Genomic DNA, 13,964 nt, shown 5'->3' with positions numbered 1-13,964 from the left:
CTATACCTGGTCACTACAGATTGGTAGTAAGGCTAGGCTATACCTGGTCACTACAGATTGGTAGTAAGGCTAGGCTATACCTGGTCACTACAGATTGGTAGTAATGCTAGGCTATACCTGGTCACTACAGGTTGGTAGTAATGCTAGGCTATGCCTGGTCACTACAGGTTGGTAGTAATGCTAGGCTATGCCTGGTCACTACAGGTTGGTAGTAATGCTAGGCTATACCTGGTCACTACAGGTTGGTAGTAATGCTAGGCTATACCAGGTCACTACAGGTTGGTAGTAATGCTAGGCTATACCAGGTCACTACAGGTTGGAACTAATGCTAGGCTATACCTGGTCACTACACGTTGGTAGTAATGCTAGGCTATACCTGGTCACTACAGGTTGGTAGTAATGCTAGGCTATACCTGGTCACTACAGGTTGGTAGTAATGCTAGGCTATACCTGGTCACTACAGGTTGGTAGTAATGCTAGGCTATACCTGGTCACTACAGGTTGGTAGTAATGCTAGGCTATGCCTGGTCACTACAGGTTGGTAGTAATGCTAGGCTATACCTGGTCACTACAGGTTGGTAGTAATGCTAGGCTATACCAGGTCACTACAGGTTGGTAGTAATGCTAGGCTATACCCGGTCACTACAGGTTGGTAGTAATGCTAGGCTATGCCCGGTCACTACAGGTTGGTAGTAATGCTAGGCTATGCCTGGTCACTACACGTTGGTAGTAATGCTAGGCTATGCCCGGTCACTACAGGTTGGTAGTAATGCTAGGCTATACCCGGTCACTACAGGTTGGTAGTAATGCTAGGCTATACCTGGTCACTACAGGTTGGTAGTAATGCTAGGCTATGCCCGGTCACTACAGGTTGGTAGTAATGCTAGGCTATGCCTGGTCACTACACGTTGGTAGTAATGCTAGGCTATACCTGGTCACTACACGTTGGTAGTAATGCTAGGCTATACCTGGTCACTACACATTGGTAGTAATGCTAGGCTATGCCCGGTCACTACAGGTTGGTAGTAATGCTAGGCTATGCCAGGTCACTACAGGTTGGTAGTAAATGCTAGGCTATACCAGGTCACTACAGGTTGGTAGTAAATGCTAGGCTATACCTGGTCACTACAGGTTGGTAGTAATGCTAGGCTATACCTGGTCACTACAGGTTGGTAGTAATGCTAGGCTATGCCTGGTCACTACAGGTTGGTAGTAATGCTAGGCTATACCTGGTCACTACAGGTTGGTAGTAATGCTAGGCTATACCCGGTCACTACAGGTTGGTAGTAATGCTAGGCTATGCCCGGTCACTACAGGTTGGTAGTAATGCTAGGCTATACCAGGTCACTACAGGTTGGTAGTAATGCTAGGCTATACCTGGTCACTACAGGTTGGTAGTAATGCTAGGCTATACCAGGTCACTACAGGTTGGTAGTAATGCTAGGCTATACCAGGTCACTACAGGTTGGTAGTAATGCTAGGCTATACCTGGTCACTACAGGTTGGTAGTAATGCTAGGCTATGCCTGGTCACTACAGGTTGGTACTAATGCTAGGCTATACCTGGTCACTACAGGCTGGGAGTACTTACTATACACCAGATGACGAAGGAAAGCTCAAACTTGTGAGGGAAGCTGAAGATGGAGAGACCCAGGAAAGCAAACACACAAGTCTCTGTGGAGAAGAAAACAAACTTGTGACACTGTCTTGTGTGTATTTCGTATTTGTAATATTTTATGTACACGTTGCTATTTCCCTGTTTTGCCTTCTTGCCAGGCTGCCCTCGAAAAATAGTTTTTTAACCTCAATGGGTCTTACCTGGTTAAAAATAAATAAAACAAGTCATTGTTTTTTACAACAGGATATGGGGGAAAGGACTTGTGAGGCAGAAAGACAAGTGCTAACCACACATGAAGGCCACCGAGCGGAGGGTCTGCTGCATTAGGATCTGAGTGACAGGAGACAGGTTGTGATGGGTGTAGTGTGACATCACGATCCCCGAAAACAGGATAGACATGATACCTGCACAGAGAGATAGAGGGGTGAACGAGAGGGTAGCAAATGCATAGAAACATTCATGACATTCCATTGTGTGCTTGATATTACACACGAGAGGACTCACCAGAGAGTTTAATGCCCTCTGCCAGGCCGTAGGGCAGGTAGGCAAAGATGATCATCATGCCAAACTCTAAAGACGGAGTCTTCCTCAGGTCAAAGTGTTTCAGGAACTGGCACAGGGGTCAAGGGTAAAACAGTAACAGGCTCGTGTTTACAAGGTGTATGAACATGTTAAATGGGAATTTTATCAACATACTACACAAAACACTCAATCACACACAGAGAAGATACAATGGCAGATATGAGTCCGGTGAGGGTTCCGAGGGCAGCGGAACCGAAGAACATCTTGAGGAAGTATCCCAACGCCTGGAGGAATGTCTCCCAGCCCGTTACCATGGAGTTATCATCCCGGGCAAAGCCCTCGGCTGTACTGAACGACACAATGACAAAGAGGGAAAAGAATACATCATGGTGATGTTAGGTATAGAGTGTTAGTCTATAATTACTTGGGAAATATAATATATTATAATAGATTACCTTGGGGAGGGAATACATAACCCATTTGACCTAAAAGACTCTGCAAGTGTATATGCTTTTTATTTTGCCAGAAGGCCAGTGTGTAACTCATCCAACATGCAGGTTTTTTTTCACTCCATATGCGATGCGCAATGCAGATAACACCGGAAGAATTGTTTTTATTTAATTACCATAGTGAATTGTATTAATGTTTGCTTATGTGTCAATTAAATACCAATACCAATTAAGGGATGGGTTGCCAATTGGCGATTTCACACGAAAATAAAATTTTTCATTCATTCATTCATTCATGCACTAATATGATGTCACCCAAGAGGGCAGTCACGTTGCATCACTAAAACAAAATGTTTAACCTTCTCTCAATCTACTATCTGCAATGTGCACAAGTGTATGTGTGTGTCTTCCTGCCCGTCTGTGTGAGAACCTGTTCTCCCAACACAGGGTTATCAGACTGCTCTGTACACATCGGAGACGTGACAAGTATTTTCCTGTGACCTAGCCAGTCAAAGATGACACAAGGAACACAGTATATCTGATGTATGAATACAAACAAGGTCATTCTCTGAGAACTCTAGTGCTTTTGGAGGTCGGTTCGGTTTTAGTTAGATCATAAAAACAAATACATATATTTATTTATTTAGTTTTTACATTAAATGCACTCCGCATTATATGGGTTGAACGTTGTAACACAGAATTTAAAAACTGAATACAAGGCCCATGATGGTAGTGACAGCCCATTACTGCTTATCACTTATTGACATTACCTTACCAAAATATTTCAGGTTTTTATTACATTTGTTTTATTTGAGGACTTTATTATTTAATTTCAAGTCATCTCATCTCTACAGAGCTGCTGCCTACGCTGTCTGACAAAATCACTATTTTGTAGTTCTTCAAAGTAAATAAGGCATATTTTTAGGACTGCTGGATACCAACTATCACTCACTCTTAGATCATGCATTTTCAGGTAGAGATACAGTAGCAACTGCTCTCTATCCCTCTTCTGTCTCATCACTCTCAGTGTCTGCAACACCCAAAGCTACAACCTAGTGTAGTAGGCATAAAAGAAACAAAGACCATACAAAGTTGGTCATTGTAGTCAATTACCACATTTTCTACACTAAACTACGTAGAATATTGGCCTGTTGGAAACTACAACGCCCTACTACATCGCACAGTTCAGGCTTGATCAGATTTAACTCTAGAGAAACAGTGCAAAGTGCACATTGAACTGCAAACTTCAAGCAGTAGGGCATTCAAGGAGTTCATCTGATGTTAATCTGTGATGTCATCGTCCTCCCAAGTCAAGGCGTGGTCTGCGGCGCTCTAGGAAGGTGTTCCCATAAGTGGGTAACACCCGCTATCAGTGGCCAACTGTGCATGGGTTCATTTAATGTATACAGGCGAGGCAACACGCGAGAGCACCAGGACAGAGAGAGATTGTCAGTAGACTAGCCTTACTGAAGAGCTCAGTGACTTTCAACATGGCACCGTCATAGGAAGCCAGCTTTCCAATAAGTCAGTTTGTCAAATTTCTGCCCTGCTAGAGCTGCCCTGGTCAACTGTAAGCGATGTTATTGTGAAGTGGAATATCTAGGAGCAACAGCTGCTCAGCCACAAAGTTGTAGGCCACAAAAGCTAACAGAACGGGACCACTGAGAGCTGAAGCATGTAGCTCGTAAAAATCATCTGTCCTCGGTTGCAACACTCAATTTCCAAACTACCTTCAGAAGCAACTTCAGCACACAAACTGTTCTTCAGGGCCTTCATGAAATGGGTTTCCATGGCCGAGCAGCCGCACACAAGCCTCAGATCATCATGCACAATGAAAAGCGTTAGCTGGTGTAAAGCTCGCTGCCATTGGACTCTGTAGGAGTGGAAACACTCTCTGGAGTGATGATTCACACCTCAATATCTGGCAGTCCGATAGAGGAATCTGGGTTTGGCGGATGCCAGGAGAAAGCTACCTGCCCCAATCCATAGTACCAACTGTAACGCTTGGTGGAGGAAAGGCTGTTTTTCATGGTTCGGGCTAGGCCCCTTAGTTCCAGTAAAGAGACAACTTAATGCTACAGCATTCCATGACATTCCAGATTATTCTTTGTTTCCAACTTAGTGGCAACAGTTTGGGGAGGGCCCTTTCCTGTTTCAGCATGACAATGCCCCAGTGCACAAAGCAAGGTCCATACAGAAATGGTTTGTTGAGATCGGTGTGGAAAAACCTGACTGGCCTACACAGAGCCCTGACCTCAAAACCCTTCGCACACTTTTGGGACGAATTTGAACGCTGACTGCGAGTCAGGCCTAATCACCCAATATCAGTAGCCGACCTCACTAATGCTTTAGTGGCTGAAAAGAAGCAAGTCCCTGCAATAATGTTCCAACATCTAGTGTAAATCCTTCCCAGAATAGAAGAGGCTTTTATAGCCGCAAAAGGGAGGTACCAACTCCAAGGCATGGTAGCTCATCTGACATTTAGAATTACACAGGGACAAAGGGCGAGTGCACGGACTAAGAATTACACACATTATACTGGCCTTCACCAGAAGATGTACATATAGTGCCTTGATACAAATCTAGTGCCTTGATAAAACATTATGAGGAAGAGGAAAGGGGGGGTGAGGAGGAGGAGTACGTACTTGGTGAGTACGATAGAGACAGCATCGTTGAGGATGCTCTCTCCAAACACCAGCATGTTGAGGACAGGGTCCACGTTGAGGGCATTGAAGATGGCGATGGTTGCTACGGGGTCCACAGCCGAGATCAGAGAACCAAACGCAAAGCTTCAGGAGGGAGAGGGACAAGAATTTGTTGGACAAAGCTTTGGACTTGCAATTATTTTACAGGCTGTTTAAATCATGGTTAAAAACAGTAGGAAAAGGGTAGATAACACAGTCAGTGAAAACATATAGATAGAAAGGCAGAAAGTGACTCACGAAAACAGACTGACTACTGAAAATACACACACTCCACAGCATGTGACTACAGAGACATTGGGTGAACCTTCAAACACACCACTTCCTCATCTTAAAGCTGCTGCCCTCCTTTGGAAATATGCTCAGCCCGGGCTTCTCAAAATGTCTGCCTCGCCTGGTTCACCAACTACTTCTCAGATAGAGTTCAGTGTGTCATATCGTGCCTGTTGTCTGGACCTCTGGCATTCTCTATGGGGGTGCCACAGGGCTCAATTCTCGGGCCGACTCTTTTCTCTGTATATATATATATCAATGATGTCGCTCTTGCTGCTGGTGATTCTCTGATCCACCTCTATGCAGACAACACCATTCTCTATACATCTGGCCCTTCTTTGGACACTGTGCTAACAAACCTCCAAAACGAGCTTCAAATCAATACAACACTCCTTCTGTGGCCTCCAACTGCTTTTAAATGCTAGGAAAACCAAGTGCATGCTCTTCAACCGATTGCTGCCCCCACCCTCCTGCCCGACTAACATCATTACTCTGGACGGTTCTGACCTAGAATATTTGGACAACGACAAATCCCTAGGTGTTTGGTTAGACTGCAAACTTTCCGTCCAGACTCACATTAAGCATCTCCAATCCAAAATTAGATCTAGAATCGGCTTCCTATTTCTCAACAAAGCCTCCTTCACTAATGGTGCCAAACATACCCTCGTAAAACTGACTATCCTACCGATCCTTGACTTTGGTGATGTCATTTACAAAATAGCCTCCAACACTCTACTCAGCAAACTGGATGTAGTCTATCACAGTGCCATCCGTTTTATCACCAAAGCCCCATATACAACCCAACACTGCGACCTGTATGCTCTCGTTGACTGGCCCTCACTACATATCCGTCACCAAACCCACTGGCTCCAGGTCATCTATAAGTCTTTGCTAGGCAAAGCCCGCCTTATCTCAGCTCACTGGCCACCATAGCAACACCCACCTGTAGCACACGCACCATCAGGTATATTTCACTGATCTTCCCCAAAGCCAACACTTACTTTGGCCGCCTTTCCTTACAGTTCTCTGCTGCCAAAGACTGGAACGAATTGCAAAAATATTTTGTCTCTCTCTCTAAATTGAAGCATAAGCTGTCAGAGCAGCTTACCGATCACTGTACCTGTACACAGCCAATCTGTAAATAGCACACCCAACTACCTCATCCCCATACTACTTACCCTCTTGCACCCCAGTATCTATACTTGCACGTCATCATCTGCACATATATCACTCCAGTATTAATGCTAAGCTGTAATTATTTTAGCCTCTGCGGGCTATTTATTGCCTACCTCCCTACATTTGCACACACTGTACATAGATTCTTCCTTTTTAAATGTATTTTCTGTTATTGACTGTTTGTTTATGAGTAACTCTGTGTTGCATTTGTCACACCGCTATGCTTTATCTTGTCCAGGTCGCAGCTGGAAATGAGAACTTGTTCTCAGCTGGCCTACCTGGTTAAATTAAGGTGAAATAAATCAAATGTGAAGAGGAAAATATCTGCTCTTTCTATGAAAGGATACACTATTGTTACGTGATGACACTGTAGCTACTAGGCTTGAGTGTTGTATGTATACCGGAGTTTGAGGGAGGGTGCGCCACTGTTAACCATCTATAATAAATTATCACAAATAAAATTATATCCAGCTCAGGGCTCCAGCTATGCCGCTGAACAGCCTCAATTCGTCTGGGCAGAGACATTTCAAAGTGTCAAAAGCATTCCACAGGGATGCTGGGACCATTCTTGATACACACAGGAAACTAGAGCATGAAAAACCCAGCAGCGTTGCAGTTCTGTAAGCAGTTGGGCTGTAAGCACAACCCCCAACTGTGGATGTCGGGCCCTCATACCACCCTCATGGAGTCTGTTTCTGACCGTTTGAGCAGACACATGCACATTTGTGGTCTGCTGGAGGTCCTTTTGCAGGGCTCTGACAGTGCTCTCCTACAGCCTCCTCCACGTCTCCTGATGTACTGGCCTGTCTCCTGGTAGCGCCTCCATGCTCTGGACACTACGCTGACAGACATTGATGTGCCATCCTGGATGAGCTGCACTACCTGAGCCACTTGTGTGGGTTGTAGACTCCGTCTCATGCTACCAAACTAGAGTGAAAGCACCGCCAGCATTCAAAAGTGACCAAAACATCAGCTAGGAAGCATAGGAACTGAGAAGTGGTCTGTGGTCACCACCTGCAGAACCACTCCTTTATTGGGGGTGTCTTGCTAATTGCCTATAATTTCCACCTGTTGTCTATTCCATTTGCACAACAGCATGTGAAATGTATTGTCAATCAGTGTTGCTTCCTAAGTGGACAGTTTGATTTCACAGAAGTGTGATTGACTTGGAGTTACATTGTGTTGTTTAAGTGTTCCCTTTATTTTTTTGAGCAGTATATATATGGTATGAAACTATAAAAATCAGGATAACACCCAACCCTAGTAGCTACACAGGTAAACTCCCCACCAGTCAGTCAGTCATGCTGATCTTCTCACCTGTCAGTCATACTCATCTTGTAGATCACATCAGCCTGTGAGAAAGAGAGAAAGACAGGACACATCACACATTTACAATAGAAACCATTTTGTGGGATTTTTTCAGTGTTGCAGCATTGCACAACAGTTTGCAACACTGAGGACTGCATGTCTCAAATGATTGCTCACATGCCCTATTACTGTTTCGTGGTTGTTTTGTAAAAGGTTTGTCAGTTTCTCACACATATTCCTAGACTGACAATGCAATCACACTTGTGTCAATGCCAGTGAAATGTTTGGTAACATATGAAAAATGTTACCAAAAACATGTTACTATTGAGGACACCTTTGGAAACATGCATTCTAATTCATACTTAAGTGCCATCTCCTCTGGGAATACATTGTACATCTTGAATGTGTGTTTTTTTATTATACACAAATCAATTAATTGCAAATCAATTTAATTCTTCAACAGCGATTTCCAAGCCGGTCTCCGGGGTACCCAAGCCATTCTATAACAGTGATTTCCAAGACATTCTACAATAAAGTCCAAAACTAGACAACTAACTAAACTAACTACTCATCAGTAAAGCCCTGGTGGTGGATTAGCTAAAACAGATGTGGAATGGGGAGATAGAGAGTTCTAGAAGCCTTACCTGTCCCAGGAATGGTGGGGGACTCCACAACCCTATAGAGTTCTAGAAGCCTCACCTGTCCTAGGAAGTAGATCCCTCCACCTACGATGAAGGCAGAGATGGCTGTCCCAATGACAGCAAACAGTGTGATGGAACCAATGTTCTGGAAGAAGTTACCCTGGCAACCAGAACACATGGAGGTGGAAAGATGAGCACCAAATATCCCAATATACCAAGAGGAAACACACATAGACACACGCTCGTAAACACACAGAAACACGCACGTACGCAAGTACACACAAACCTTATGTAGAGAGTATCCTGATTCGAAGATGATGGGCGGCAGAAGCAGGAGGAAGAACATGTTGGGACGAAACATCTCCTCTTCCTATCAGGGGACATGGTGGTTAACACACTCAACCTCGTTTCATCTTTAGCAATGATTTTTTGCAACAAAAGAATTCAGGTGACTACAGTCAGTGGGAGCGAGGAGTGGAAAGGATGAGAGAAAATGAAAAGAGAAGGAGAGATGAGACAAGAAAGAGGGCCTACATAAGTTAGCAACAGACCTCGATTTGTCAAAACACATCTTTCACTTCGACTTCAAGAGAGCTTCACACACACACACACTAATGAATCATAGTGAGGCTCCCCTTAGAGGCACAAGACTGAGTTTGACCTAGCCTAGCACCACCATGACGCACATGATAAGCCCCTCAGGGGCACACACGTCTACAAACCTACTCATGCATACATAATGTACATACTCAGATTTATGGTACTTTATCTGACTCACACTGTACCCTGACCTGTGACCTCTTTCTCATCATTTATGCGGGGGGGAACATCTGGTTTTCCAGGGATACAGCATCTCCAACCTAGCTTCCGTTTCCCCTGAAAACCAGATGTGGGGACTCCGCTCAGGCGTTTCTTGTACACCTGCTACGTTAGGTTAATGGGATATAATGAAATTATTGTTGGCTCTCAGCTAAATTGTCTGGGCTTCTGGATCAGGAGTAGGCGTCATGTGCTGTTGCATTACGTTGTGTGTGGGGATTGTAAATCGCCCCACTATATCGATGCTGACTATGAATATCAACATGCGTAACAATAAGTACAGGATGTTATTGAGTCAGGTGTAACTAAGTGTGTACAATCATATTATTGTTATGCATAGTCAACCTGAATACCATATCCAGTGGGGCACAGAAGTTTAAAATAAATGATACAAATACTGAGCTATATTGCTTGCTAAACAAATAAAATACAAATTATAATACAAATCACTCAGGGAGACTAAGAAGTAGGATCCCCTGTTTTCAATACTCCAGAACCCTCCCCTTGTGAGGATAACGATACAGCGTTTCTATCATGTTTTATGAGATTGGAGAAAACTTTGGGAGGGATATTAGACCATTCAACCATACAGAATCTTTCCAGATCCTTGATAACCTTCATCTTATGGACTGCCCTCTTCAAACCACAGATTTTCAATAGGGTTCAAGTCCGGAGATGGAGATCGCAAAATGTTGATTTTGTGGTTAATTAACTATTTCTTTGTGGATTTTGACATGTGCTTAGGGTTATTATCTTGCTGGAAGATAACTTGAGGCCAAGTTTCAGCCTGCTGGCAGAGGCAACCAGGTTTTGGGATAAAAATGTCCTGGTACTTGGTAAATTTCATGATGCCATGGACCTTAACAAGGGCCCCAGGCCCAGTGGAAGCAAAACAGCCCCATAAAGACCCACCACCATATTTTACAGTAGGGATGAGGCACTCACAAACTTCTACAGATGCACAATCGAGAGCATCCTGGCGGGCTGCATCACCGCCTGGTACGGCAACTGCTCCGCCCACAACCGTAAGGCTCTCCAGAGGGTAGTGAGGTCTGCACAACGCATCACCGGGGGCAAAACTACCTGCCCTCCAGGACACCTACACCACCCGATGTTACAGGAAGGCCATAAAGATCATCAAGGACAACAACCACCCGAGCCACTGCCTGTTCACCCCGCTATCATCCAGAAGGCGAGGTCAGTACAGGTGCATCAAAGCTGGGACCGAGAGACTGAAAAACAGCTTCTATCTCAAGGCCATCAGACTGTTAAACAGCCACCACTAACATTGAGTGGCTGCTGCCAACACACTGTCAATGACACTGACTCTACTCCAGCCACTTTAATCATGGGAATTGATGGGAAATGTAAAATATATCACTAGCCACTTTAAACAATGCTACCTAATATGTTACATACCCTACATTATTCATCTCATATGTATACACTGTACTCTATCTCATCTACTGCATCCTTATGTAATACATGTATCACTAGCCACTTTAACTATGCCACTTTGTTTACATACTCATCTCATATGTATATACTGTACTCGATACCATCTACTGTATCTTGCCTATGCCGCTCTGTACCATCACTCATTCATATATCTTTATGTACATATTCTTTATCCCCTTACACTGTGTATAAGACAGTAGTTTTGAAATTGTTAGTTAGATTACTTGTTGGTTATTACTGCATTGTCGGAACTAGAAGCACAAGCATTTCGCTACACTCGCATTAACATCTGCTAACCATGTGTATGTGACAAATAAAATTTGATTTGATTTGATTTTCTGCATTGTTCTTTCAAAGGCCATTGGTGCGTGCGTCCAAACAGCTCTTTTTCCTGTCCTCTGAACATACCAAACTCCAGGCGGTGCGAAACAGCATTGGCACTTGGATTGGAACCAGTGCTAATGGTCATATGACAAGAAATTGGAGATATACTCAAACCCACTGCACACCAGAGGTGGGCTTGGCCTCAAAAGAACAATGCATATGCAGAAAATACCTCATCCCTACTGTAAAATATGGTGGTGGATCTTTGATGTTGTAATTTGTTTTTACTAGGCTAACCTGTCTGCTTTGTGCTGACAGGGCAGTTTGGACATGCAAAGCGGATTTCTGAGCAAACAGGTCTATCTAATCCCGACCATAGAGCAGGTTGATTAGTCATAAGGCTTGACTACTAAGGTACATTGTGTCACCACTCTACATAAGAGGAAGTAGATAGACTGACGCTTTATATTCTGGATAAGAATTAGGAACTGTTTCTAGTTCAGTTAAATCTTCTAATGCAATTTTAGTTTCCCATTTTTAATGTCACATGCACAAGTACAGTGAAATGCCTTCCTTGCAAACTCAGCAAGGAAGTTTTTTTTTTTTGTCAGCAATGCTAACAAACAAACATATATATATACACACATACATACATACAAAGTAAGCATACTATATACAGGAAATATTTTAAAAGTCAGTTCCAATACCATATTACATGTGCAGGGATACTGGAGTAATGGAGGTAGGTATGTATAGGGGTAAGGGGACTGGGATACTGGAGTGATGGAGGTAGGTATGTATAGGGGTAAGGGGACTGGGATACTGGAGTGATGGAGGTAGGAAAGTATAGTGGTAAGGTGTATAGTGGTAAGGTGACGAGAAAACAGGATATAAGATAAACAGAGTAGCAGCAGCTTGTATGCGAGTGGGTGTGCAGAGTCAGTATAAAATGTACAGTGCCTTTGGAAAGTATTCAGACCCCTTGACTTTTTCCACTTTGTTACGTTACGTGGAGGAGGAAAGGAAATAAGGGAAGAGACAACATGTTGGAGTGGAGGAGGAAAGGACATAAGGGAAGAGACAACATGTTGGAGTGGAGGAGGAAAGGAAATAAGGGAAGAGACAACATGTTGGAGTGGAGGAGGAAAGGACATAAGGGAAGAGACAACATGTTGGAGTGGAGGAGGAAAGGACATAAGGGAAAAGACAACATGTTGGAGTGGAGGAGGAAAGGAAATAAGGGAAGAGACAACATGTTGGAGTGGAGGAGGAAAGGACATAAGGGAAGAGACAACATGTTGGAGTGGAGGAGGAAAGGAAATAAGGGAAGAGACAACATGTTGGAGTGGAGGAGGAAAGGACATAAGGGAAGAGACAACATAAGGGAAGAGACAACATAAGGGAAGAGACAACATGTTGGAGTGGAGGAGGAAAGGACATAAGGGAAGAGACAACATGTTGAAGTGGAGGAGGAAAGGAAATAAGGTAAGAGACAACATGTTGGAGGAGGAAAGGAAATAAGGGAAGAGACAACATGTTGGAGTGGAGGAGGAAAGGACATAAGGGAAGAGACAACATGTTGGAGTGGAGGAGGAAAGGACATAAGGGAAGAGACAACATGTTGGCGTGGAGGAGGAAAGGACATAAGGGAAGAGACAACATGTTGGAGTGGAGGAGGAAAGGACATAAGGGAAGAGACAACATGTTGGCGTGGAGGAGGAAAGGACATAAGGGAAGAGACAACATGTTGGAGTGGAGGAGGAAAGGACATAAGGGAAGAGACAACATGTTGGCGTGGAGGAGGAAAGGACATAAGGGAAGAGACAACATAAGGGAAGAGACAACATGTTGGAGTGGAGGAGGAAAGGACATAAGGGAAGAGACAACATGTTGGAGTGGAGGAGGAAAGGACATAAGGGAAGAGACAACATGTTGGCGTGGAGGAGGAAAGGACATAAGGGAAGAGACAACATGTTGGAGTGGAGGAGGAAAGGACATAAGGGAAGAGACAACATGTTGGAGTGGAGGAGGAAAGGACATAAGGGAAGAGACAACATGTTGGAGTGGAAGAGGAAAGGACATAAGGGAAGAGACAACATGTTGGCGTGGAGGAGGAAAGGACATAAGGGAAGAGACAACATGTTGGAGTGGAGGAGGAAAGGACATAAGGGAAGAGACAACATGTTGGAGTGGAGGAGGAAAGGACATAAGGGAAGAGACAACATGTTGGAGTGGAGGAGGAAAGGACATAAGGGAAGAGACAACATGTTGGAGTGGAGGAGGAAAGGACATAAGGGAAGAGACAACATGTTGGAGTGGAGGAGGAAAGGACATAAGGGAAGAGACAACATGTTGGAGTGGAGGAGGAAAGGACATAAGGGAAGAGACAACATGTTGGAGTGGAGGAGGAAAGGACATAAGGGAAGAGACAACATGTTGGAGTGGAGGAGGAAAGGACATAAGGGAAGAGACAACATGTTGGAGTGGAGGAGGAAAGGACATAAGGGAAGAGACAACATGTTGGAGTGGAGGAGGAAAGGACATAAGGGAAGAGACAACATGTTGGAGTGGAGGAGGAAAGGACATAAGGGAAGAGACAACATGTTGGAGTGGAGGAGGAAAGGACATAAGGGAAGAGACAACATGTTGGAGTGGAGGAGGAAAGGACATAAGGG

At 44.1% G+C, this 13,964-nt stretch overlaps 1 protein-coding gene across 1 annotated transcript in view; it reads right to left on the bottom strand.

Annotated features, from left to right (window-relative positions):
• Positions 1-13,964, bottom strand: part of slc9a8 (solute carrier family 9 member 8) — a 31,588-nt gene that overhangs the window by 10,297 nt on the left and 7,327 nt on the right. Inside the window, exons 5-12 of the mRNA XM_024385147.2 lie at positions 8,975-9,058; positions 8,747-8,848; positions 8,057-8,091; positions 5,234-5,377; positions 2,349-2,487; positions 2,122-2,227; positions 1,905-2,021; positions 1,591-1,673 (exon numbers count right to left, since the gene is read on the bottom strand). Coding sequence (XP_024240915.1) covers positions 1,591-1,673; positions 1,905-2,021; positions 2,122-2,227; positions 2,349-2,487; positions 5,234-5,377; positions 8,057-8,091; positions 8,747-8,848; positions 8,975-9,058 — 810 coding nt within the window. The remainder of the gene's footprint in view (positions 1-1,590; positions 1,674-1,904; positions 2,022-2,121; positions 2,228-2,348; positions 2,488-5,233; positions 5,378-8,056; positions 8,092-8,746; positions 8,849-8,974; positions 9,059-13,964) is intronic.

The sequence above is a fragment of the Oncorhynchus tshawytscha genome, linkage group LG22 (genome assembly GCF_018296145.1).
Source record: "Oncorhynchus tshawytscha isolate Ot180627B linkage group LG22, Otsh_v2.0, whole genome shotgun sequence".
Taxonomy (NCBI): domain Eukaryota; kingdom Metazoa; phylum Chordata; class Actinopteri; order Salmoniformes; family Salmonidae; genus Oncorhynchus; species Oncorhynchus tshawytscha.
Note: the sequence above shows the minus strand (reverse complement) of the source record. Positions and strands in the feature narration are given on the sequence as shown.